Source organism: Watersipora subatra, chromosome 1 (genome assembly GCF_963576615.1).
Source record: "Watersipora subatra chromosome 1, tzWatSuba1.1, whole genome shotgun sequence".
NCBI classification, from domain to species: Eukaryota; Metazoa; Bryozoa; class Gymnolaemata; order Cheilostomatida; family Watersiporidae; genus Watersipora; species Watersipora subatra.
The window spans coordinates 70,687,956-70,715,882 of NC_088708.1; the positions used below are offsets into that span (position 1 = coordinate 70,687,956).

At 34.9% G+C, this 27,927-nt stretch overlaps 1 protein-coding gene across 1 annotated transcript in view; it reads left to right on the forward strand.

Annotated features, from left to right (window-relative positions):
- Window positions 1–22,833, forward strand: part of LOC137391010 (uncharacterized) — a 90,868-nt gene extending 68,035 nt beyond the window's left edge. The window contains exons 6-9 of the mRNA XM_068077346.1: window positions 81–180; window positions 8,402–8,554; window positions 12,926–12,997; window positions 22,772–22,833. Coding sequence (XP_067933447.1) covers window positions 81–180; window positions 8,402–8,554; window positions 12,926–12,997; window positions 22,772–22,824 — 378 coding nt within the window. The 3' untranslated portion in view covers window positions 22,825–22,833. The remainder of the gene's footprint in view (window positions 1–80; window positions 181–8,401; window positions 8,555–12,925; window positions 12,998–22,771) is intronic.
- The last annotated feature ends 5,094 nt before the right edge of the window (window positions 22,834–27,927 follow it).

Consider the following 27,927-nt stretch of genomic DNA (forward strand, 5'->3'; position numbering starts at 1 on the left):
GATTTCGGAAGTGTGTTAAAACCTACATGTATCTATTTTGGTATTAGCATGTCTGCACTATTTGGTCTTATATGTTTTAGAAAAGTTTACCGACCGCATACCAGTTTGTGTGCATAGGAACAAATACCCTAAACAGAAATCAGCAAGGCGAAGCAAGATTTGATGTTTTGATTACTTCTGGTAAGTTTACATTACCTGCATTTACCTCAATGGTGTACTAGTAAACTAGGAGTAGACTATTTTCAATCCCAACAAGACATTACACAGATTCTCTCAAGTGCTAAATTATATCTGACATGTAGTATATCAGCGAGCTGCTGTCATACACTAAATAAACAGCAAGGAATAGTATTTATGCTGCACCTGCTACTTCAGAATTGTAACTTTACTTAAATGGAGCCAGATTTCAGCTGGCATTCTACCAAAAATATTTTTGCATATAGTAATTATGTTGAATATGCAAATAAACTAATTTTGGAGACATTATTTACTAAACTTGTTGGTTTATGATGCGTTGGTTTCTCATAATTCTCACTCATCAGATAAAGGAATAAGAATCTCATAAGTAAGCCACAATTTATGAGGCTAAATGAGTCACTCTGCTTGTCTTCTATTAATGCCTAGCTGAGTCAGTAGATAAACATTACTAGTTGTGACTCACTAATACATTTTAAACTCACCAAGCTATGAATAATTATGCAGAAATGCGGATTAGAATGTTAGACATCGAAATGACAGTTTCCTGCAGCTAGCTTTTTATCGTTTGACTATAGCATCTTTAATTTTACCATTTTGTTGGCTATCAAACATCCTGTTTCAATCATGACTAGGTGGATAATATTTCCAAACGGTTTTAAAAAGCAAGAGCTACTGCAGCAAGCAGTGTTCCTTGTTCAAATAAGTGGATTACTAAAAATGTGCCGGCTTAAAAAATTGTAGCAAAGATCATTACAGCGGTGCCTTAGAACAAATTGATTCTAAAATGGTAGTCAGTGGCTTGCGATAATCTAATGCAGTGCGCCCTCGGGTTACGATGACCCTGTTTTATGATTTTTTGCCCTTTGAAGTAGAACACGATGAACCTTTTTCCTTCTCCATATGAAACGTTTTTTCGCCATGTCAACAGAGATTTCACTCGAAATTCAAGTTTGGCATTCGGTGGGCTCAATAAGTCGGAATAACAAATTTATTCCGCCGAAATCTACACTCAAATCTATCTACTAAAATCCCTCACATTACGCATAAAAAAGATACGATGCTCGATCTCGCTCAGTTCGGTGTTATTAGTTGTTGTGAAAACAAAACTGGAAACGAATAGGTGGTAAAATTTTAAACAGTGAAAAAGTTGAAGTTCACTAAAATAGTTGATAATACATAGTAAAACATAGCTTTTAGTATGTATTTAGTAAGCTAAATTCATTTAAGTTAAATTCGACGTTTATGTTATACATATGCCTCGAAGGTAAGAATTATCTACGGCGCGTACCGCACATAGTGCATCGTAATGTAACATTTTATTGCAGATCTTAGCCACTAACACACTAAAGTTCTTGTTGGTAACTATAGTTACTAAAGTTAACATCGCTATGTTATTAAGAGGTTTTGAGAGTCTAAAAGGCAGCATCTCCTATGCACCCATCTCGGGATATCCTGATCTAAGTTAGCTGCACATACTGAATGCGAATGCCATCGGACGTGGGATTGGGGTGTTGTCTCAGATGCAGGATGGAGCTGCAACAGTGTTTGTTTTCACTAGACTCCCGGCACCACCAGAAAAACTACTGCATTACCCAGACGGTGTTTTTGGTGGTGATTAAGACTGTCAAACACTTTTGACTGTACCTGTACGCCGACAGCTTTTGCTCAGAACAAACCACACCTCACTTCTTTGGCTGCGCATGAGAGAGAGAGCCGTCAAACCAGGAAGCTCGATGGCTAGAGATCCTGGCTGAATTCACCTACACCCTATAGGACCAGGTAGGACTACACCACTGCAACGCAGTTAGGCTGAGCCAGCAAACCTGGGAGAACTGCTGGCAGTGCGAGTTCATTAAGCTGAGAGATGAGCTAGCCGGTAAAGACCTGTCTTTACCGTACAAACTCCAGCTAAGCAATAAGACCCATGTCAAGCGTTATCAAGACCGTGCTCGACTGACTGCCGTTTGGGTCAACTCTCTGCCTTAGTTATAGTGGTAGTTGAAGTGGTTCTCCGAGGCCACCCTGAGATCTTTCGACATGACTTGAGTGAAGACTTGATGTGCCACGAAAAGAGAGCTGGTGGACCTATAGGCTACTGGCTAGGGACCAATGGCAATCATATACCAAGTGCTCTCAAATAACGAATATCTGATCTAGGAACAGTTGAACCTATGGGCAGGAGCTTTGGAAGCTGCTTATGATTTTGCAATTTCTTAGGACACAGCTACATGTAGATAGATTTACTTCCATACCATATCCTATGGCCAACCCAGATGGTGCGTCATTTGCCCAGCCGGCTTTCCGAGAAATGCATGTTTTGACCCACTCTGTGGTGGGTAGGGCTACCAGCTTCCTCTATCTGACTCGGTATCGGCGAGGTCTGACAGCAACAGTGAGGAACCTGGAGTTGCAAGGCATACCAAGCCGCGAAGCACGGTGGTACAAACACAGCTTGAGGGAGGCAGAAGATGTATGCCTGCTAACCATACACTTACAACTTACAGGTACCTTCCCACTTATAAAGCCCGATGTTTTTTGGCTCTTTGGAGCAAATCTCCTGGTCAGAAGTGTGGAGGGAAACCCATCGGTGCTGGTTTTAGAGATACTGAGAGATTCAGTTCGGCCAATGAGTCCAGGAAAGATGGCGCCAATATATGTTCGGCACAACCTGTGGGTCGCTAAGGAGATTTGCCATGCCTGGAAATTGTACAAAGGCACAAGGCTCCAGAAGAGATCACCACCCAAGCTGAAAGAGCACATAGTACCATAGAAACTGGTAAATCTGCTTTGCCTGCCAATCCCTTGTGTCGGCCCATTAGCCAGATACTAGGAAACAGACAACAGGCAGGGTCAGCCTGTGTCTGATAGATAGTAACCACCGGGCAGATGCAACCATTGTTATGGTTGATGTTGCGTCTGACACACAACTGAGTCAACTGGAGAAGATGACCCTACAGCAGGAGATACATCAGCTGGAGTATAAGCCTGACAATATCAGTTCTGAGTCCAGTTGATTGCATCTCCAGGTTATATATTAGAGCCCCCACAGTCAACAATCTCATCCTGTCTCTGCCTTCAAAGTTTATTCTTGATACACTTCATCCTATTTAATGATATATTTTTCTGTGAACTTTGGTCATGCCATCAGTGTCTAAAACATGAAATTTATATTTTGGCTAATGTTGTGCATCACATATACCAAGTTGTGTTTGGCAAAGTTTATCCTTTGACGTCAATCATGCTGTCACAGTTTTTGTATAAAACAACCATTTTTAGCTGTATATCAGCAGTTCTTTACATGTGATTGCTATGGGCACAGTGTATCTGACTCAAATATAATATCTCACTTAACGATTAGAGTGAGCGTCTTGTTTCACACCGAACCCATAAGTGTGAGGTCAGCACACCCTCACATAAAAAGTTACTGCTGTAGCAGAAGTTTGCTGTATTCAAAGTTTCCATGGTTGATACTGGTACCTCTGAATACTGGTACAAACATAAAAATGAGATACATGTATCAGACAGTCTTTGTCTGATACCCTGCAGGATGAAAATATTTGATGGATTTAATAATTCGCGATTTTGCGAACAGTCTACTCCGCGAATATTCAGTATTATTTTTAAACACAAGGGAGAATAACTACTGCCTCAAATTAACAACTAGCCGCTAGGCAAAAGTAGTAAATGTATAGCTGTTTTTTAAATTTTTTTTTAAATCTTCGTCGGGGCTTCGAGTTAAGCCCATTGCCAATGCATCACACTTCTTTACCAAATTATTCAAGGTTGTCACAAGTTATTCTGCATGGCGTCGTCATCGCAAAAATCTCTTTTACATTTTTTTACATTAAAATCGACTCTATCAACTTCTAATACCAAAGTTGATGACGATAATAATTATAATCTGGACATTATGGTATGTATTTGATTTTCAGTGCAGATACCTTTTTTACATAATTAACTGCATTAGTTCATTCTATTGTTTAAAAACTGATCGCTTTCATTCAATACTTCAGCTATTGATACTTAGCATGATCGACTCGTAGTTGTCAGCTAAATAGAAACCTAAATACGGACCTAGTGTACACATGTGAAGGGTTAACTCTATTGCTAGCTGCAATAGAGTTAACCCTTACTTAATAGAGAGTGATTGTGTTCATCCGTGAATAAATTAATCTGCGAATATGCATGAAAAAGGCAATTTGCGCGAAACTTAACTCCGCGAATGTTTTCATTATGTAGGGTACTTTATCTGAGTGTAGAGGTAATTCTTACTTGATATAATCCATTTGTTCACATGGAAAGTAATCTGAAACAGCCCATGTGAAAATTACAAATGATTAAAATGGGTAATAGTAAATAAAGCTCTTAAAAAAATTTACAAAGAAAATAAGCGCAATCTTAATTAATCATAAAAATACATGCTTAGCTGATGCAATTTTGATAAGGATAGATGAAGAGTTCAGAATGTTAAGAATGGTTTGCCTAGTAGTTACACAAGCTAATTAGTAGACTTGCCGTCTGAATGTCGTGAGTTAAAATCCGGTACAAAAGAAATTTTTCGTTACTAAAACTTGATCGCTATAACTGGACAGACGACTGACAAACACTGAGATTTATAGATATGTATATAGATCTATGTATATAGATAGATCAAACACAGATCTATGTATATAGATAGATCAAACACAGATCTACGTATATAGATAGATCTATGTACATGTATATATACCAGCTGAATGCCTGGCATTGCCCGGGTTATAAAAAAGTTTTGGCACAGAAAATTTGTTTTTATTGAACTTATAACAACAATTACCATTCTAACTTTTAAACTTCATATCATGAGAAAAGCATTTTGAGCAGTTTAAATTATGAAAAAAGTATAACAACTGTAAAGCTTCATTAACTTTTTCAAATAACTGTAACTTTTAAATTTCACACGATAAAAAAGTGTTTTTTTGAAATATATTATAAGAAAAAATAAAACAGCTTTAAAGGTTTTTAAAGGTGACTGTGTAATAATTAGCAAGTAATGGCTAAATAAAGTCTGTTTTGCAACGACTACAATGGAACATTATTTGGTATGCGATTTTAATTCGTTTCAGTGTTGGCATCATAAGGCAAAAATATCGTACAGAGTAGTATAGAACCATATAGTAATTATCTAATTCAAACACATCCTGATAAAAATCATCAAATTTTATATGCATAATGTACGTATTAAAAATTAGTAGCAAACAATATGTTAACCTTGGTTACTATAGTTACTTACAGTAACTTTAGTGCATTTAGTGGTTATGATCTGCAAGAAAATTTAACATTACAATGTACATCATGCAGTATGTACCGTAGGGAGTTCACAACTTTATCACTTGTCTGTTGGGGAATCCGTTTTTACTATAACGAATAACACTGAATTGTGCTAGCGATTCAGGCGTTGTGGGAGGTATTTCGGCGAGTGCCATATCAACAATTTTGTTATTTCGCTGTAATCAGTACGCCAACCGCCAAATTTCAAGTTTAAGAAAAATTTTCAATTGATATTGTATGTTGGAAAATAAATTTGCCCTAGTATGGCAAGGATGAAAAAGCATTGTGTTTGATAAATTGAGGCAAAAAAAATCTTATCACAGGAGCATCGTAACCCGTGAGCGCATTATATTGGTTAATACCGTCATTTAGTGTGTGCAACCGGGAAAAGGGTATACAGTATATAGTAAGAGCAATGTACATAATATTTTTAGACATAGGGTAATAAAAATAACACCAACCATATTGTCATTATTTAAAAAATGAAGACAATAGATTTAGAGTATGATGATGACCAGAGTATTATAGGAACAATGAAGTTTTTATTGCTGTGAAAATAATGATGACCATCATTTTCTAAAAATAATGTTGTCTATATAATTATAAAGACTAAAGGTTTTGTAATAACATAAGAATAGGTAAGGTTGTTACAAGAACAATACTTAAGATATTATGTAGTAGCCACATGTGTATGCAATGTGATAAGTAAAACACTCTTTTAGCTTAGGTTTTGTTTTCAAGAATTATTTATTATAATATATTCTTAGTATCGTATTGTCAGTTCAGTTATGTTACAGCCAACAAACACACTGATAAACTATTTTGACAACAGACATATTCACATGCTATATGGGAGCTACTAAAGGTCTCATTGTTCCAACTTATGATTAACACTATTTGTTACTGACTAACCTGTGTGTAGTTCTCTGAGACTACCCTAGGACACTTATGTATTCGCGGCATCTAACTTTCGCATTTTCGCGGTGTCATCCTCTCGCGAAAGTTTTATGAGCAAAACTAAATTATCATAACGAACAACGAGCGAAAACGGGCAAAGTTAAATAGCTTTGTTCGTTGATATCCACAATAAAATTGTCATATTAGAAATGTAGGCAATTTTTGTCTGTGGTTGAGCTCAATGGGAAATTTCTGGTAAACTCATTTTAGCTAATACACTGACTGAGCAGCATGGCAAAGCAAATTAAGATGATATTAGTTTAGTCACCGAATTTGTAACTGATGAGGATGAAAGTCTGGTAGGTGAAGTCATAAAATTGAAGAATAACTATTGTTGTGATGAATTTTATTACCAACCAAAAACAATATCAACCCTCATCAGGTCCAACCACATTATCTCTTTCACTGCCAACCATGTACAAATTTGCTATCGGCCTAGTGCCGGCCATTTTACCGAAATTCCCGATATTGCTTCATGATATGTATACAGTATTTTTTCAAGTTCAGCCTCTACCTAGAACATTTTTGTTACATATTTTATTTTGCCAAAATTTCAACCAATATTGCTATGCAAAAATTCTATGTATCTCTACTTGTGCGCGATGATAAAGCTATGTGAAGCTACGATCGCTCCGAAGCTAAAACGATCCTCCACAATGTTCCTTACTCTTACAAAACTGTTACTTTCACCACTATCAGAGACAGTGCTGCTACTTTAATTATCTGTATAATCATGAAAATCTAAATCTTAATTGGCTATACTGTCATCATCAACTAGTTACCTGTTTTATGACTCGCGCGTGGTAGTTAATGAACTCACAAAAATGTTCGTTTTTAGATTAGAAATTCTCAAACAAAAGTTTAAAATTGCTTTGTTGTTTTAAGCTGATTTTATAGAGAAATCTTCGGACAACACTGTCAATTTCATAAAACTCTTTTAAAGACCGTGGGTTATGTGGTCAACGAATAATAAACTCAGGTTACCACGCAATTGCTGAGAAAGTCTAAAAATGAGTTTATGTTAATGGTCCCACATTCATGGTTAAAACGCATAAATGCGTTTATGGCAGCGAAAGGGTTATACAGTTTTGGTTGTGAAGTTGGTTGTTACCTATCTATTTTCTTTTTCATGGAACTCCAGTGTGAAAGTCACGGCGGGAGGGACCTATACGCCATTGATAGTCCAAGACACAAATGGCTGCAAGTGATCAAATTGAATTATCGATCTCACCCACTCATTTCAACCTGCGGTTTACAAACACGAACTAGTCCTAAATTGAATTTTTTTCTTATTAGCGAACTGGACCTGAGGAATGTAATCTGTTTTTTCCACTGCATTTATTTTCACATCACTATATTTTCGCACTCATCAGAGCCGCAAAATTAAGTTGCAGAGAAATTTTACTCTGTGTGCTACTCACGAAACTAAATATTAGCGAAACAAAAGTGTACTAGGGCAGTCAAATAGTTGAGCATATTCAGGTTTACCCATAGATATAATAAGGTTTATTATATCTATGGGTTTAGCAGAGAGCATTATTATCATTAATCTCTTTAATTAGTTTATATAAATATATTCAAAACTTTTTCCATAATAATATGTTTATTATGAACTTTTGTAATAGCCAATTGAAAGCATTAGGTGAGCTTTGGGCTAAACTAAAGATGTCGAGAATGTGTTTCATCTTTTTTATTTTCATATTTTATATATACATGTACATGTATAATATCAAGATCGCGGTGGCTAATTAATTTTTAAATGAAATTTTAGTCTTTAATGTTCACATCAGTATATTACACCTTAAGTTTAAATATCTTCCTAAAGTAAAAAATATTAGAAAAAATAAATGTCAAATCTTATTTCATGTATTTACTCCATTACGTAACGTTTATTATAGCCTTAAAATTTAATATTATAGCCTTTAATTTTCTCTTATAGGTAAGAAAGGGATATCAGCAAAGAAGGTTGCACTGTATGCTATGATCCCATTGTTTATTGTGGCAGCCACCGTAGTTGCAGTTGGTGTTGCAAAACAATATGCTCATCGCAAAACAACGGTAAATGTGAAAAATCAGAAACAAATTGAAAAAGGTGAGTTCGTGTTAATTGAACATCTTATTTGTATTTTAGCACAGTCTATTAATAAATGTCTCAGAAGTCGAAATAACTGCAAGCTTTTCTATTGTAAAGTGAATCATATATGTATTGTAGTGAATCAATTTTACATACTTTAAAAAAGGTCTTTATAAAATATCCTTGTGATTCTTAAGAAAGAAAACTTTACATTTTATGGTAATTTTTGTTTAACTTCATATTTATTTTTTAATTTGCCTTTTGTATAATAAACCCTTGAAACACTCTTATTTCATCATTAACCAGTGAAGGAATAGAGTAGTACATATAAAGTAATAGAGTACTTATCTTGGTTAGCTATTGGCAGAATCGACATACAGGCGTAATGTATGTATATAATGTATGTATATAATGTATGTATACATATACAATAGTATATCTATAGAAACCTCAGAGTTTGTCTGCATGTACTTCGGAATGTCTAGCTATAGCTATTAAAATATGGGAATGAAATATCTGTTTCATACTCAATTTGAACTCACAGAGATTGTAAACACAAGTTTCTAACTACGCATTTAACCCCTGAGCTATACAGTCTTCAGCATTCTATGGCTGTTACCGCATACCGTAATACTGTATGCACATGCTAAATGTGCACGTTTGATTATTGACTAATATTACCTTTTGCATTTGTTATTTTTTGAAATTGTTCAAATGCTAATTTTTACCTATTCTTTTAGTTTGTAATTTTTAAATGTGCCGTTTCATTTTTAAATATGCCGTTACTCTTCTATTTCCGGTTTTTTGTAAGGTTCTATTGCTAAATTTGCAAAGGCTAATACTTTTCACGTTAACAATTGTATTATCTCGACTCGGAATTCCCTCTGTTTGGTCAGACCAAGTACCAAACAAAGACAATCCGATATTTCATTTTTACATCGGCACCACTATCATCATATTCAAAGTTTTGATGGATAGCGTCTGCTGAAACACTAACTTTTTTATAAACACACACACTTTTATGTACTAATTGTTATTATTAATCCAACATATTCAGGATTTTGGTTTTCTCAGTTCGTATTAATTGTATCATTAGTCATTGTACCATTACCAAATCATCTTTTATTGTAAATATTGTAGCAAAATAGACTTAATTCAGCTACTACTTGCTAATTATTTCACATTTATATCTAAACCTTTTTATGGTTGTTCTACTTTGTTTCTTATATAATTTGACCTGCATAAAACATTTTCCTCGTTATTTGAAGTTTGAATGTTACAGTTGTTTGACAAAGTTTGAAAACCCCTACATTTGTTTTATTTTTCTCCTAATTTATTTGAACTGCATGAAACACTTTCCTCATGATATGAAGTTTTTAAGTTAGAATGGTAACTGTTGTTATATGTTAAATACAAATCAATTTTCTGTGCAAAGACTTTTATTACCTAGGCAACTCCGGCCATTCACCTAGTAAATTCCTGGCATTCCACGGGTATTAAAAATCAGCTTACCAACAGTGACAGGTAATCTAATTGCCTGCCATTAGCCTGGCACATTGCCAATGGTTAATTTGACCAAGCTTGTTAGTAAACTTCTTAGTTAACTTACTAATAAGATTCGGGAGAGCAAGCTTAAAGGTTGACTTGCAACAAAATTCACATTACAGTTATTTGGTATCAAAAGATTCACCATGTCTTACTCTGTTGTGTTGTAGGTGTCAAATACGTGGAAATGTGATTACCAGCTCTTAAAAGCTCAAAAACGAAAAGCCGCCGTAGATTGGAATCTGTTTATTTATCTGACGTAGTCATTCCAGTTTGGTTATCGTCTTGTCACGTATGTTCTCACGTGAATTGAAAGGCCAATAAAAAGCTTAATGTAAAACTTCTCATAGCACTAGTTTATGACAAACACTTCGGGTTTTACCGAAGACCCCGTATCAATTATAGATGCTCGCTACTTTACAGTTTTCTTTCGGCATTATTCAATTGTCAAGTCGTAATCTGATCACGTGACCCAATACTTCGCAAATAATTTTTGCAGCTCTTTTCGATTACCACAGGTAACCAACAGGCTCGTCATGATTATCAGACAATGATATATACTCCTTCGAGGTAAGATTAAAAAGTTTAACGATTTTTTACGGTAAGTTATAAGATATCAGTGCTAAAAGTGACAGCATTACAATGACGATAAAACAGACACGTAAAAACAATAGACATGGTTTTATTGAATGCGTGAAGTATATTTGTGAAAATATTTCGACGAATGAGGTTGCATGAAAGTGTAAACAGAAACCATCCTGTAACAACTACATCCCATTTGAGCCGTTTCGAAAAACGAATCCAAACTAGGGCGGTCTCGTGTGGCTGCGATTAACTGTTCGTTTTTGAGCTTTTAAGAGCTTGTAATCACATTTCCATATATTTTGCACCTACAACACAACAGAGTAAGACATGGTGAATCTTATGATACTAAATAACTGTAATGTGAATTTTGTTGCAAGTCAACCTTTAAATAACTTGCGTAACGCAGCGCAGTATGCGTGTTTTTAGCCAAATAGCCACATATATCGCCCACTGAAGCCATCAATCTTGTGTAGCTGAATTGGTAAAATATTTGCTTGGTGAAAGGGAGGTTCCGAGATCGAATCCAGCATGAAACGGATAATTCATCCCAAATCTTTTATAGCTATAGCTGGACAAACCGAAACACATAGACACAAACTTTGAGATTTATATATGAAAAGATTTCTACAACGGCGTCGTATAAGTTTTTTTATTTTCTGTACCGATAGATCTCTTAGGTTTCTGCTATTTAGCATTTTTATATTTCTTTCAGCTTTTAGTATGTTTAAGTCAGTACTGGTTTGAGCGACACTTATTATTTGCTATCTGACGTTGCCGATAGATGACTGTCAGCAGGGTGCCAGTTATTTCCTGTTTGTAAGAGTTATATTGGGCTCAATGATAAGAAGTAAAACTGTTGGTTTTTTTTGTCAGTTTACCACACGTTTTACATAGATTTTAGCTGGTGAGAATGGCTCAGTTTGATTAATTGAATTAGGCAATTCTTTAAAAATAGATGTTTGGTCTTAAGCAATTTAAACCAAGCTAAATAGTTCATCAAAAATGCTATTAAAAGATGAGGTGAATTAGAATATTTGGATACCGTGAGCATAAATTTCTGTGAATAAATGTGGTGACTGAAATCATTTATACAAATTAATGTGAGTATTAACATAACAACCACTATTCTTAACAAAATATGTACATCTCACATACATTCATCATACAGCCATCATATGTACATCTCACATATATTCATCATACAGCCATCATATGTACATCTCACATATATTCATCATACAGCCATCATATATGTACATCTCACATACATTCATCATACAGCCATCATATGTACATCTCACATACATTCATCATACAACCATCATATGTACACCTCACATACATTCATCATACAGCCATCATATGTACACCTCACATACATTCATCATACAACCATCATATGTACACCTCACATACATTCATCATACAGCCATCATATGTACACCTCACATACAATCATCAGACAGCCATCATATGTACATCTCACATATATTCATCATACAGCCATCATATGTACATCTCACATATATTCATCATACAGCCATCATATATGTACATCTCACATACATTCATCATACAGCCATCATATATGTACATCTCACATACATTCATCATACAGCCATCATATGTACATCTCACATACATTCATCATACAGCCATCATATATGTACATCTCACATACATTCATCATACAGCCATCATATGTACATCTCACATACATTCATCATACAGCCATCATATGTACACCTCACATACATTCATCATACAGCCATCATATGTACACCTCACATACATTCATCATACAGCCATCATATGTACACCTCACATACATTCATCAGACAGCCATCATATGTACACCTCACATACATTCATCATACAGCCATCATATGTACACCTCACATACATTCATCATACAGCCATCATATGTACACCTCACATACATTCATCAGACAGCCATCATATGTACACCTCACATACATTCATCATACAGCCATCATATGTACACCTCACATACATTCATCAGACAGCCATCATATGTACACCTCACATACATTCATCATACAGCCATCATATGTACACCTCACATACATTCATCATACAGCCATCATATGTACACCTCACATACATTCATCAGACAGCCATCATATTGGTATAGAAATAATAGTTGGAAAGTAGAACCAAATATGTTTAGTAATCAAGCTGGAATGTCCTATCCTATTGCATTATTATTAAATCATTCATTATTTCCTATGTTTAAAGGCCGGAGATCAACTGCTGTGGCCATTTCCGCAGCAACATTAGGCGGCCAAGGTAGAAAGATAACGATAAAAGGTGAGTAGGTGTTCATTTAGGATATTATTTGGTGTTTAAAGGTAGACTTGCAACAAAATTCACATTACAGTTATTTGATATGAAAAGATTCACCATGTCTTACTCTGTTGTGTGGTAGGTGCAAAATATGTCGGAGTGTGATTACCAGCTCTTAAAAGCTCAAAAACGAACAGTTAATCGCAGCCACATAAGACCGCCGTAGTTGGATTCTCTTTCCAAAACGGCTCAAATGTGACGTAGTTGTTACAGGATGGTTTCTGTTTACACTTTCATGCAACCTTATTCGTCGAAATATTTTCACAAAAATACTTCACGCATTCAGTAAAACCATGTCTATTATTCTTACGCGTCTGTTTTATCGTCATTTTAATGCTGTTTATTTAAGCAGCGATATCTTATAACTTACCGTAAAAATTCGTTTAATGTTTTAACCTTACCTCGAAGGAGTACATATCATTGTCTGATAATTATGACGAGCCTGTTGGTCACCTGTAATAATTGAAAAGCGCTGCAAAAATTATTTGCGAAGCATTGGGTCACATGATCAGATTACGACTAGACGATTAGACCAAACCGAAACAAAACTGTAAAGTAGCGAGCATCTTTATTTGATACGGGGTCTTCGGTAAAACCCGAAGTGTTTGTCATAAACTAGTACTACGATAAGTTTTATATTGAGCTTTTTATTGGCCTTTCAATTCACGTGAGAACATCATGTGAAAAGACAATAACCAAACTGTAATGAATACGTCAAATAAATAAAGAGATTCCAATCTACGGCGGCTTTTCATTTTTGAGCTTTTAAGAGCTTGTAATCGCTTTTCCACATATTTGGCACCTACAACACATCAGAGTAAAACATGGTGAATCTTTTGATAACAAATAACTGTAATGTGAATTTTGTTGCAAGTCAACCTTTAACATAGTCTAGAAATAGATCTGTTATAAGCTGATATAACTGCATACTACTATATCGTGTAATAATTCTTGTATTTGTTGTAGAGCATCACCTTTGCTTGCCTTATGAAGGTCCTTATAAAATTTATTCGTGATTTTTATGAAGAAAAGTTTAGATCCTATAATACATGAAGTAACTTTGTATTGAATTTTTCTCAACTTGCCCTTTTTAAAATCAAAGATCTGCTGCCACCTAATCAATGGACATTTTGCCAACCAGTGTTCTATATGAGCCTGCATAGCAAATAACTAATCTGTTTTGAAATCGGTTAACGGAAAAAATTTAGTTTTTGTATAGTGCAATGTTTAAGCTTTTATTGAAAAACCTAAAAACTGGTAAATTGCAGTTTTTGTTGACTTGTAAAATGCTTAGAAATGTATCAATGTGATACATCATTTGGAGCTACAGTGGTAAAGCATATCAAGTGTAAGTATTGATCAATACACAGACATTTGCCTCAACTTGATCGTTTGGTAATATTCAGTAATTAAGATGTCAAATCATAGAAATAACTGTACACTAGAAATTCCTCTGTCATACAGCTCACAACCAAAGTGATATTGAAAAAAGAAAGGGTACTGCTGGCTGAAAAATGCAATATTAACAGTCAAATTTCACTGCAGTGCAATAGGAGAACTGCAATGGTAGCTGCAATGGTAGCTGTAATGTACTGGGTGTTATTATGTACAACAAACAGCAATAATGAAAGGAAAGGATTATATGGTTATATCTCTCCCTTGCAATAGGAGAAATGCAATATTAGAAGTAAAATGGCAAACTGCTGTGTAATATACACAGTTTGAAAGTTGGTTGTGTTGAATGTAGAATGGTTTTGACAGCGATCTGTAACCAAAGTGAAGAAATGGGTCATGATCACAGAAACCATGGTTAAGGTGGGTGTGTGAGATTTAGAGTTATCTACACTAGCAGAAAGAGAAAGTTCTGTTATTTTGCAAAAAAATTTGATTCCAGCTTAAATACAGCAGATTTTATGGTCAATAAACTGAACGCATTACCATTAGTGCGAAAACATAGTTCTGAGAAAACTGGTGTTAAAGTGTGAAAATCGATAACCAATGCACAATTTCGTTTACATTTCACAACGTCATAGCAACCAATATCAAGAAGTTGTGATATTTATCTAGATTTCTGTATTTATATACAAAAAAATATGCTGAATTTAAAAATCTAAACAGATTTTAGTTGGTTGTCATAGAAATAGCGGTAGGATATATCTATAAGAAAGTGTAGGCCTATAACTTAATTTTGCAGATATAAAAAACGGCTTGGCAGTACTGACGATATTGGGCACAGCCAGAGTATCATCAACAAAATCTTTAGAAAAATAATAACAGTAACATATTGCACACCATCGGTCACTATATACTTCGATCTTATAAAATCGAATAATTATTCTTATAATTAAATATTTTTGCAAGATATTAAAAACAGCTTGGCAGTACCACGATATTGGGCACAGTCGTAGTATCATCAACAAAATCTGATGACAATGACGATTACTTTTCAGTACTTCTATGTTAATTATAGAAACCTTTGGCAATTCGACAATGCCATAGACTGGTGAAATGTGCACGTTTTTCTCGTAAAATGCGCACGACTTAATGGTTCTACTCTCTGTCACACGACTTTATCAGCGTTTCTTTGACCAGTCTTAATTTTGATTAAAAAAGGCTTGTCAGGTTTTAATGGTAATTTTAGACCAAATTAATCTGTCTAGTTATGTATTATCCGATCAGATGGGTAAGTTTTAGGATATTGTCTACACTTTTCACAGACTTGGTAACATATTTAAATAGGTTTACAACTCCATAGCAAAATGGTTAAATTTGTTGATGAGATTTCGGTACAAGGGTTTGGCACGGCAGTTGATGAATAATTTGCGTGAGTTGGGTTGGGTGCACATATGCATTTATCATAAAGTTCCCAAACACTCGTTTTGCTTGTCTTTGGTCTTGGGTTTAATTTTTTGAAGTCATAGTTTCCTGATACTCAGTTAATAATTGCCAAAGCCCACCTGATATCCTACATGCCACCACAATATAAGCTATTCAACCTAGTATATCTAGATAAAACTAGGTGTGGGTGGACAACTCTCAGTTTCTTCCTAGAGATTCAGTTTTAGGAATGCAACACTATAAACAATTAGTACATAAGTTGAGGCACTCACATAAGTGTTAAAAATATATCGCACTTGTATCTTCCTTCAAAATAAAACAGCAGTCTATGCTTCAATTTGTGGAGAGTTGAACCGATGTTTGAAATATTAACAACAGAATATTACAGATAAATGTTTTTTTATTTTTTCGTATGATGACAAAATCATATGTAGGGATGTAGAAGCCATTGTAATTACATAATGCACATATCCCCTAGTCAAAATCGTCCAAATTTTTATATAAGTACTATATATACTGTACATATTAAAAATTAGTAACAAAATACGTAGTATGTTAATTGTAGTAACTAAAGTTACTTGCAGTAACTTTAGTGTATTTAGTGGTCATGATCTACAGTAAAATGTAATGCAGTACGTATGGTAGGGAGTTCTTACTTTCAAGACAGATGTACGTATAACAAAAACTTCAAATTTACCTCAAATAGTTTTAGCTTACTTTACCCACCTACTTACAGCTAAGTTTTAATATGTTTTCTTAATTATTTTACTAAATTTCAACTTTTGATTACTAAAATTTTATCACTTTCTGTCTTCGTTTTCACTATAACTTTTAGTGGACCTGTTTAAAGCCTTTGTCAACTTAACTCTGCAAAAAAACCCAACGATGTCACAAAGTCCGTAATGAAGTGAATTTTTGTAGGTTTTGCAGGTTAAGAGAAGTTATCTAATCACTGACCCGTTTGAAGGGATTTCAACTCCAACTTTGCTACTGGTTCCCAAGGGAAAATATCATCATTTTACATACAAGAATAAGAGAAATCATTCATCTTTCGAGTGTTGTGAAAATAATTTTGGCGAACAGCATTTCGGTGTCTTTGTTAATCATGCGTATACGCAATAATCTCGTCGACTGCCAAATTTGAACTCGAGCGAAAATGTTGTTGAATTCGTATGGTGAAACAAGATTTGTATGGTGAGGTGAAAAATCATCATGTTGCACGTCGTATGGTGGAAAGATTCGTATAAAATTTGTATATCATGGTAGTCGTATTCCGAGCACTGTATTCAGTAATTAAAGTGTAGAATCATAGGAATAATTGTACATCAATTTGGTGAATTCCTAGTTTCTTGATATTTAGGTAATTATTGCCAATGACCGCCTGATATCCTACACGACAGCACAATATAAGCTATTCAATCTAGATATATCTAGATAAAACAAGGCGTGGGTGGACAACTCTCGGTTTCTACATAGAAACCCAGTTTCAGGAATGTACTACTATAAACAATTAGTACATAAGTTAAGGGACTCAAGCTAAACCTTAAAGGTTGACTTGCAACAAAATTCACATTACAGTTATTTGGTATCAAAAGATTCGCCATGTTTTATTCTGTTGTGTGGTAGGTGCCAAATATGTGGAAATGTGATTAAAAGCTCTTAAAAGCTCAAAAACAAAAAGCCGCCGTAGATTGGAATCTCTTTATTTCGATGACGTAACCACGAAATTTGGTTATCGTCTTGTCACGTATGTTCTCACGTGAGTTGAAAGGCCAGTACAAAGCTCAATATAAAACTTATCGTAGTACTAGTTTATGACAAACACTTCGGGTTTTACCGAAGACCCCGTATAAAATATAGATGCTCGCTACTTTACAGCTTTGCTTCGGCATTATTCAATCGTCAAGTCGTTCTCTGATCATGTGACCCAATACTTCGCAAATAATTTTTGCAACACTTTTCGATTATCACAGGTGACCAACAGGCTCATCATGATTATCAAACAATGATATGTACTCTTTCGAGCTAAGGTTAAAAAGTTTAACGATTTTTTACAGTAAGTTATAAGATATCAGTGCTAAAAGTGACAGCATTACAATGACGATAAAACAGACGCGTAAGAACAATAGACATAGTTTTATTGATTGCGTGAAGTATATTTGTCAAAATATTTCGACGAATAAGGTGGCAAGAAAGTGGGAACAGAGACCATCTCTCACAACTACATCACACGTATCCGCGCTGTATGGTTATTGTCTTGTCACGTGATGTTCTCGCGTGAATTGAAAGGCCAATGAAAAGCTCAATATCAAACTTATCGTAGCAATAGTTTATGATAATCACTTCGGGTTTTACCTAAGACCCCGTATCAAATATAGATGCTCGCTACTTTACAGTTTCGGCTTGGCCATTCCGTTCGACTATTCATGTCTGAGTTGCGATCATAAAAAATGTCAAATTCTGAAGAGTTAAGACCCTGGCGTTTCGAGCCTGACGCTCTATCTGAAGAAGATCCTCAACAGAATCAAACCTCCCAGCAAGTAAGCACCGCCACTAGCCAGCTCTTATGTGCCAAGCTAGCTAGTAGTAATAGTTTTAGCTTGAGAGTGATAGAACGAATATTATTATATATGATTTTAATGATGATAATTATCGCTTCAATATTGCGAAAAAATAATTACAGATTTTTCTCGAATGACAACATTAACAATTTTAATATTTAAATCTAGTGCTGCATTGATATACTGTTGGATAACATCGACCTGATGTATTAGCTATGGTTGCATAGACATATCTGTTCATTTCTTTAGGAGCTAATACCACCGGCTACAGAGTGGTGTGCCTGCGAGCGTTGTCAAGACATGCCATCTCTTCCTGAATGTTTGTGCTGCCATTATGCTGAGTTTGCGCATTGTCTCCTTGACCGAGGGGAGCATGAATGCCTGCGTATGCATCCTGGTGTAAACGAATTTGTGGCGTCTGCACCCCTTGAGTTGAGGTGGAATAATTACCTGCGATATCATAGTGAGTTGGATATTCATTTAATGCCAACAACACCAAGGCTATGCTAATGTGTCAAGCATTATCTACAATTCTTGTGTTACACATTTAATGCATCAGTTGAACACACATATTCTGAACTCGTGGAACACAAGGAGAACTGGTATATTTGGCTTGTTTTTGTTACAAAAACAAGCCAAATATACCAGTTCTCCTTGGGTTCCACGAGTTCAGAATATGTGTGTTCAACTGATGCATTAAATGTGTAACACAAGAATTTGTAAACACAGTACACTTACTACAGTAGAGAGTGTATTAGTTTTATGATTTTATTATATAAAGATCGAGATTATTTTGATGATCAGCAATTATTGTTTTTCAATAGTTGTTTTGGTAGATAATCTATTCCCATTTGGAGAGCCATCGCCAAATGCTCGGAAAAGGTTGTGTGCATACCGCAATCTTGTGTTTTGGTTTATGCCGCAAATCTTGTTTGCAAGTCTGCAAACTCTTCTTCATCATCCGTTGGTGGGAAAAGAGCCCGAATCTTAGACACCAAGCATGCAGGTAGAGGCCGTCGCTCACGGCGACAAATTTGCGGCATAAGCCAAAACACAAGCTTGCAGTATGCACACAACCTTTGTAACAACATCCGTTGTAATGGATCTCACTCTCAGGCCGTGGGAAATTAGATCGGACTGGCATCGCTTGAAGCCTTTCAGCTCCATGGTGTTAGAGCTGATGGTCTCTGTTGACTGCAAAGTAAAGACCAACAATTACTTTCACATTATTTGAATGAACTATTTAGCTAGATGAGCAACTTCATGTTTATGTATTGATAACTACTAAAAAATTTGGGTTTTTGTCAGGCTGTGAAGTAAAAACTGTCAAAGTTTTACCTTGACAAGATGGCTGCTGACTATTAAACCGCAGCTCTGATCCATCATAGTGTAGGCTCTGTATAGTGCGCAATGCCCCGGACTATCGCATCTACCGTCACCTGCCAAATCAAGCTCTCAATCGATTGCTGCCATCAATCCCTCGTTATGCAGGGTGTACTGCTCAGCAATACACTGTAAAATATTGTAAAACTTCATTATACAAGATTAATTTGTATCATTATCATTAGTCTAAGAATGTAGAATCCTCTTCCCCTTTTTGTGCTATATTATGATGAAGAATCAGAATTTTGAATTATAATATATTTTGCTTGAAGGATGACATATTTTCATTTAAAAAAAATTGTTTCTAAATGTTGTTATTCAATTAGTGTGCCAAGCTTTTACTCACATTTTCCAAGTTTATGAGTAAATATTAACACTCATACCATGTAAGTATTCTCTTTGTTGGTAGAGGCAAACGCTGTGGCTTGGTATTGCGATGTTCAGGAGCGACAGAAAACGGAGGTTCTGCGTAAGGCATCCGCCAGAAAAGAGTGATGCAGCTGCCAGCAGGGGATTAATGACGTGAGCTCTGTTCACTCTGGCAGTTGTTTCCCAAGTGTATGATCGGTGACAGGAGGCACATGTAACCTTGAACTCTACCCATCCACCTTCTCGCACCATCGTGAATGAGCAGGGGAGGGCGCAGGTGTGACAGTGAAATAGTCGCTGGAGTGCTGTCACACTAACTATTATTTTCTCCTCTTTGAAGGAGGATTCGGTTCTGAAATCACAACACAATAGTTGACTTGCAATAAGATTTGTACAACATCATTTCCTGTTATTATATCATATTTGCTTGATCAGAAAAAGAATAAATATATAGCCATGCAATCATGACACAGATTTTACAAAACCCTATCAGAATCCATGATATTGTAAAGATAAAATGTGAGTAATAACTCTATGGATATTTTTTATATTTTGTCAAGTTTGGTTTAGTTCAGCTCTATCTTACATGTAATTGGAGAGCGTTTGACGCTGGCCAACATAGCGCTCAAACTCTTCCCAGTCTTCAGTGATTGGCACAAACTCTTCATCTAATACTAATAATAATCAACTAATAATATTAATACGCTATTAACGATGATACCAGAAAATGACAATAACTATTTTATATAACATATCTATAAGTGAGTGGGGTTAAGAAATTTGGCGAAATTAATCGTGAAACAACATTATTTTATCAATTATATATTAATATATTACGTTTTACAGATAGATATGCAGTATGAATTAGTTTTGTTATTATAATAAGAATAATACACGTAATTAAAAAGATAAAATACTAATAATATAATATTACAATTAAATGACATTAATATTGTTATATTAAATATAGATTAATACAGTACTATTAGGAGAATACTAGATAATAACCCGAGTTACAACTACTAATACAAGTAGTTCATAAAATAAATTACTCACGTGCTTTGGTGATATGTGGAGTATGCAAACAGGTTAGAAAACATGTCGTCTTTGAACTGGCGAAAACAAAGGTAAGAGTAAGCAGGCGAATAAATAAAGTTTGTCACATCCAGCTTCACCCAGTTGCTCCACGCCCGGTGAAGGTCTGGTCTTTTCTCAGCTCTTGGCCAAAAAAAGGTGCTTCTCAGCTTGGCAGCTGCACAAACACTATGTGGCGCGTTAGACATTATGACGAATTGAAATAAACAAGTTTAATATGAGAAAGCGTGTTTGCTATTTGCGATAGATCAAACTTGAACTGAAACTAACATTATCTGATCATGTGACTTACACTTCCCGCTATATGGCGCGAAAAATTTCTACAGCATTTTTCAACCATCATAGCGGACCAAAAGGCTCATCATTTTTATCAGAGAATGATGTGCAATCGTTCAAGCTAAGCTTAAAAAATTAAACATATTTTTATGCTATGTTTTGAGATATCAGTGCTCAAAGTTGCAGCATTACGATGCCGATAAAATAGACGCGTAAAAACAATAGACATGGTTTTTATCGCAAGCGTGAAGTATATTTGTGAAAATAGTTCGACGAATAAGGATGCATGAAAGTGTAAACATAAACTATCTCGCACACATTTTAGCCGTTTTAGCACATATACGTCACATTTTAGCCGTTTTGGAAAACGAATCCAAACTAGGGCGGTCTCGTGTGGCTGCGATTTTCTGTTCGTTTTTTAGCTTTTACGAGCTTTTAATCACATTCCCACATATTTGGCACTTACAACACAATAGAGTAAGACATGGCGAATCTTTTGATACCAAATAACTGTAATGTGAATTTTGTTGCAAGTCAACCTTTAAACATATATCTCTCTTGTATATCTATTCAAAATACAGCAAATAATGACAGCCCATCACCGTATGCTCCGATTGTGGGGAGTTTGGCTAGTGTTTAAAATAGTAACAATTGAACATTTTAGCTTATTTTATGAATATAAAAAGAATACTTTTTTGTTGCTCAAAGATTTAGTTGGTTACATTTTTTTGGTGTTTGGCTACTCAAACTGCCACCAATATCTACCCGATCCTTGCAAGACGTTCTCTTAGATAATGCAACTCAAAATAAAACCTTTAGTTTTACATGCGCTGTAAGTAATAGGCTGTCAGGAAGTTGCTCACTTCCTGTTAATAGCAGTTAGTTTAGGCTACATAATAATCTGCAAAAACAATGATATCTATAGAATTCTCGGCGACTTTGCCACGTTTTTAAGTACCGCTGAAGTAACTCAAAGCCTGATGTCACCATTTTGAAAGGCTCACTTCAGGGCAATAGTCGTCGTCTCGCAGCAAGCCCAATAACTCTAGATATCAACTAGCAAATAGGCTATGGTCAGCTGTAATAAGCTTCGGAACATACATGTACATACATGTATATTTCTGAAACACTCAGTTATCACTCCAGTCTCAAGTTTTATTTTTACTGGTGTGATAATGGTTAGTGGGCTAATTGTGTTCTATTTCTATACTTTAAGGTTCACAAAAAATTCGCCGAAGCCATCTCAACAAGAATGTCTCCCATCAATAAACTTTGAACCAGAGAGTGCTACAGCTGCACTAGGAACTGTAGCTATTATTATTGTTATGTTGTCATTCAATTACCATGTCTAAACAGTTTTGTTGTCTTCTGTCTCATATCTTATGATTGTCATCTATTTTAAATGTAAAATATAATATACTCTACAAAATGCTCAAAGGATTGTTTCATAATCTAATAGTTGTTAACATTCTTGTTAGAAATGCAACAGTTAATAACTGAGCAGTGTTACTATTTGATGTTATTACGTAGTATTATTCTATATCTTGACCGTATACACTTACTGGAAATAGCTTGTATGTGCAATCATTATGCATATATTATCAGACTGTGGAGCTATAAATAATACATATCATATGCTAATTTTTATTAGATTCAAACTATGTTACCAGCAGCAGTTAATTATAAGGGCTAAGAAGATGTTTTAGTGAAACTGTCAAGCTCATTGTAGTTCCCATAAAAGCTAACCAAGTTTAATAGGAAATTATGAAAGATTTAGCCCTGCTAGACCCACTTAAAAAAATATTTTTCCTAAAATTATATATAGCCGTTTCTGAGTTAGTATAAATAATTTGAACTACATTTTACAGAAAGATTGACAAAATTATATTTAGTTTTTATTGATGTAGCACATATGCTACATTGGGAGCTCACCGCAGAACAATCGACCCTAAAATAATAATTATATTACTTAAATTTATACATTTTATTGGAATTTATATTCATAAGGTATGATTATTCTAAGATTATTAACCTCGATATAGCTCTAATCTACATTTATCTAATTTTTATGAAAGTTTAATAAGCAATTTCAGCCCTCAACAAAGCAAATGCAAACATCACACTTAGTGCATATAGTTTTTGTAATATTTGACCTTGAAACGCAATATCTGCATCATCCACACTATTCTATTTTTGCTTCTATAATTTAAGAATAAGCTTCCTTAATAGTCGTTCCTAATTGGTCAGCTTTCTTATCCTCCTCAGCAGTCTCTCAATTGTTGAAAACATGTAGTTTTGTCAAAATGTCTCTAAACCAATGGCGACCCATTCCCGAGCCTACTGGACTGTAAGCAGCCTCAGTCTCCCAATACTGTTTTACACTTGACATCCTTACTAAACCCATGTGATAGAGCATGCCTATAATTTTTTCAATCTCATTTTTGTTGGTTCAAGTTGATTTCATGGTTAAATTTATTCAAATCAACAGAAAAGAAGTTAAAATTGATTTCATGGTGAAGTTTCATGGCTTGATTACTCTGTCATCACTGAAGCTATCAATGGCGCTCAAATCATGATCTATAGTATCTAAGATATTTTTACAGTCATACGCAGTGGTCTGGAGGTAGATGCTATTATTAGATAACTAAAGCACACATTATTTTACATAAATGATTTATTGATGATAATAATGATAAAGCATGACCATCGGATTACAAATTGATAGTAAAGCAAAATCAAACAGGTGAAACTGCTAAACACTCAAAATTAAATAATATTTTAAAATACTTTGTTAATTTTGACAACTTGTATCGGTTGTCACACAAGGCTACTACTGCTAGTACTACTATTAATAATGCAAAAAATGGAATTGAATGAAAAAAACAGTGGTTTTTAGTTAAATAGGTGACTAGTATTAAAAGTGATGTATAATATTCTCAATATATATATTTATGAAATAGAAATAGAAATCAACACATCGTTGCAGCCAGTAGTGAATATGAAAATATACAGGATGATAAGAAGTACTCATGAAAAGCTTTATGTAGTGTTGGTGCTACATGGAGGTTTGATAGCAATAAAATCCCCATCAAAACGATTTTTTCTTTAAATGTCAATTTGAATGTGTTTTGATGATATATCTATATTTTGACCTCAAAATAAAGTAGTTTCTTACCTTCTATAGTTTCAAATTCAGCCTAGACAAGAGTATTGCATTCAACTCTTTATTGGTATTCATCTGTCAAATATGGCTGTTTTGAAGTTACATAAGTTGAGAAATTAATAAAAGTTAAGATTCTGTGTATAGCACAAATGCAACATTGGGCATACATGTAAACAATAGTTATATCGATGCTAAATGTAGAGTAAAAATTGACTTTATAATTTAAAGAGTGCATATGCTCGATGGTGCCTAACAGAGCTAAAAATAGACTTTACCTATTATTAAGCAATTTAAGCTCACCTAAATAGTTTAGTTTCAATGCTATTTATGGAGAGCTGCATTAAAATATCTCTAAGACTTTTTATATGCAGAGAATTCTGTGAATTAATTGCAATGGCGTCACTCATAAAAACTAATGAAAGTGTTTATAAAATGACCAGAATCATAAAAAGAGTGTCTAACTTACATGTACCATAAAACTATGACATCAGTTTAATGTATTCATTTATACTTTAATTATCATTAGAAGTGCACAGGGAGCTTCTTGACTGTTTGCTATGCTAGACTAGACTAATTTATTTCACTGAAAGATTTTGTCACAAACAAGTCAGCAATGAATCAGACGACACACAATAAGAGAAACAATATAGATTGCCACACTGAAAGCATAACAAGGAAACATTTCTGCACTAGCTTGTAAAAACTGTTGATTCACATAATGTGTTGCATCAGCTGACATACAGGTGTGATGATCATGAACAATCAAAGATTACAAACATTGGTACATTACAATCAGCATAGAGGTAATAGTTGAATAGCTGAATTAAGTATATTAGTGCTCTAACTGGAGCCTGCACCCTCGTTTTCTCACGCTGGTTGGAAATGAACCTAACAAGCACGCAAATATAAATATGAGAGAGTCAACCAACACGTATTATCAACTAAATAACGAGCCATGTTTAGCTGCACTGAACTAAATTACTAGAAAGTAAAATGTCACGTGTCACCCTCGTACAAACTCAAATCAATAGTTATTTTATTTTGTCAAGATTTGAGTATTATTAAATAAAATTAATACTAGTGTGTCAACTCCTATGATCTATCATATCTCTGACATGTCAACTAAGTTCCAGTTGTTTGGCTTTCGGACACTCTTCTCAACTTCCAGTTTCAGAGGCCACTGTTTCAATAACACCATTTTCTTTTGTTAGTAGAGACCACTGCTAAAAGTCAAAAATTCAAAGAAGCACAAAATATCTAAAAATCACTCTTAATCGGCAAAAATATAATCGTTAAATAACCAATTAAATCAGTATAAAATAAATATTCCCGTTAGACCCATTTCCATAAACTTCTACCAAATTCACTACAATTTTAACTGCGCAATGGAACTTAGGAAATAATTTGTACCGAGACATGCGCACTCCTTTGAGATGGCATCATCTAAGCCCTCTTCATGGCCAGGGCTTGGCATTATTCGTACAGATTAGGAAAGAGCAGTTATTGCCTATTACTCGAAGGCAACTTCATCAAAAAAATAAGGAATAAGAAATTAAATAAAGAAATAGGTCTTAAATAACCAAGCAGGAGCTGTCGGTAATTACATACCAAAACCATTGGACTCTTCACTGCTCACTTTTATAAATAGAGTTAAAAAGTTTGAACACGCGATACCTTTTCGTTTTAGTTGCCCTTAACCACTCACCCACAAATACAGTTACAGGTTGGGCTTTGTTGGTTACCTTGCTGTTTTAGACAAAGTACACAAAGGAAAAACAAGTATCATTATATCATATCTCATCTGTCAGTTATTTAATAACTGTCCATAGCATGTCAGGGTGTCAAAGAAGGCTGTGCAAGGCGACTAACAAGTGGGAAGCTCCACATATACAAGGATGAGCCAGTGTCTCTAGATCAAATTGAACATGACCCATGATGTCTGCAACATTTTTCTGGTGGAGAAGTCAGTCAGAATGGAAAAATATCATTTTAAAAACCTTACAGGAAAAGTTGGCTGTTTCCAAACGGTGTCGACTACCTTTCTTCAGAGATGCTAAATAGTTAGGAGTTGTGCTATCAGCCCAGGAGTTATTTTTACCAGCAACATTAGTACATCCATCATGGAGACGCACTTAAGATAGCTTCATCGATTTTAAACTGAGTATTACTAGGTGAAGGTGGGATATTTGAGGCAAAACATGGTCAAAGATTACCCTAAAAATGGCTGATCTATAGCTAAGAAATGACCCATAGTCATACAGACTCATACTTAGCATGTGTGCTACTTTTAGGTACCCACATAAAAGGAGACAAAACCTACGTTTTGTAGCTTTTGCATGAGCTCCTAAACATATGCTAAAATAGTAGTCATGTTTTATAACGACGTAAGGTTGGCGAATAGATTGTGACTGGCAGAACAAAGGATACTAGAGAAGCTTCCACAAGAGAAAAAATGAGGCATATGATTGGTAGTAGCGAGTAGTGAATATTGAAACCAAATGGTGAGTAAGAGGGTGTGCTGCTTCTCAGTAAAAATGAATTTACCCAAAGACCGTTATTCATTATTTATTCATTAATCAAAAGCTGATATTTATTTATGCATAGCAAAGCCTTGGTAAATGGTCATCGCTAATTTCTGTAGCCACTTGTCTCTGACAGAGCAAAGCAATATTGTTTGTTGATACTAACCAACAATTTCACGAGTTGAAATATTGCTTTATTGAAACAGGGGGGGGGAAAGATACTCTATTTTTATGGTCATTCCCCAAATACAACATCCTGTACATTAGTAAATTTTAGGCAAAGTCGTATTAGGCGTGTTGTGAGGTGCGGAGGTATATTCCAGCAGTTATATAATTGCCAAGTAAATCAGCCGAAGATTAAATCTTGTTTTTCCTATACTTTTGTTTTACTCAAGTTAGCCTTTGATTCAACAGATATGTTGTTTTGATCTGTTAGGCATTTCCTATTCATATCAAAATTATTTTAAATAACTCTCCTGTATGTATCTGCATCTATATAGGTAAAGTTGTTATAAATTGAATAAATATTATCAAGAGTTTATAAAACCAAAAGATCTGTCTTGGCGGTTAAGACTAACAAAGCAGCCAAGGAATGTGCTAACACCAAAGTCTGTATACTGCATATCCTAACTATAGGATATGCAGTATACATTGATAGGCACACCATGTGATATCAAGTGTGATTAT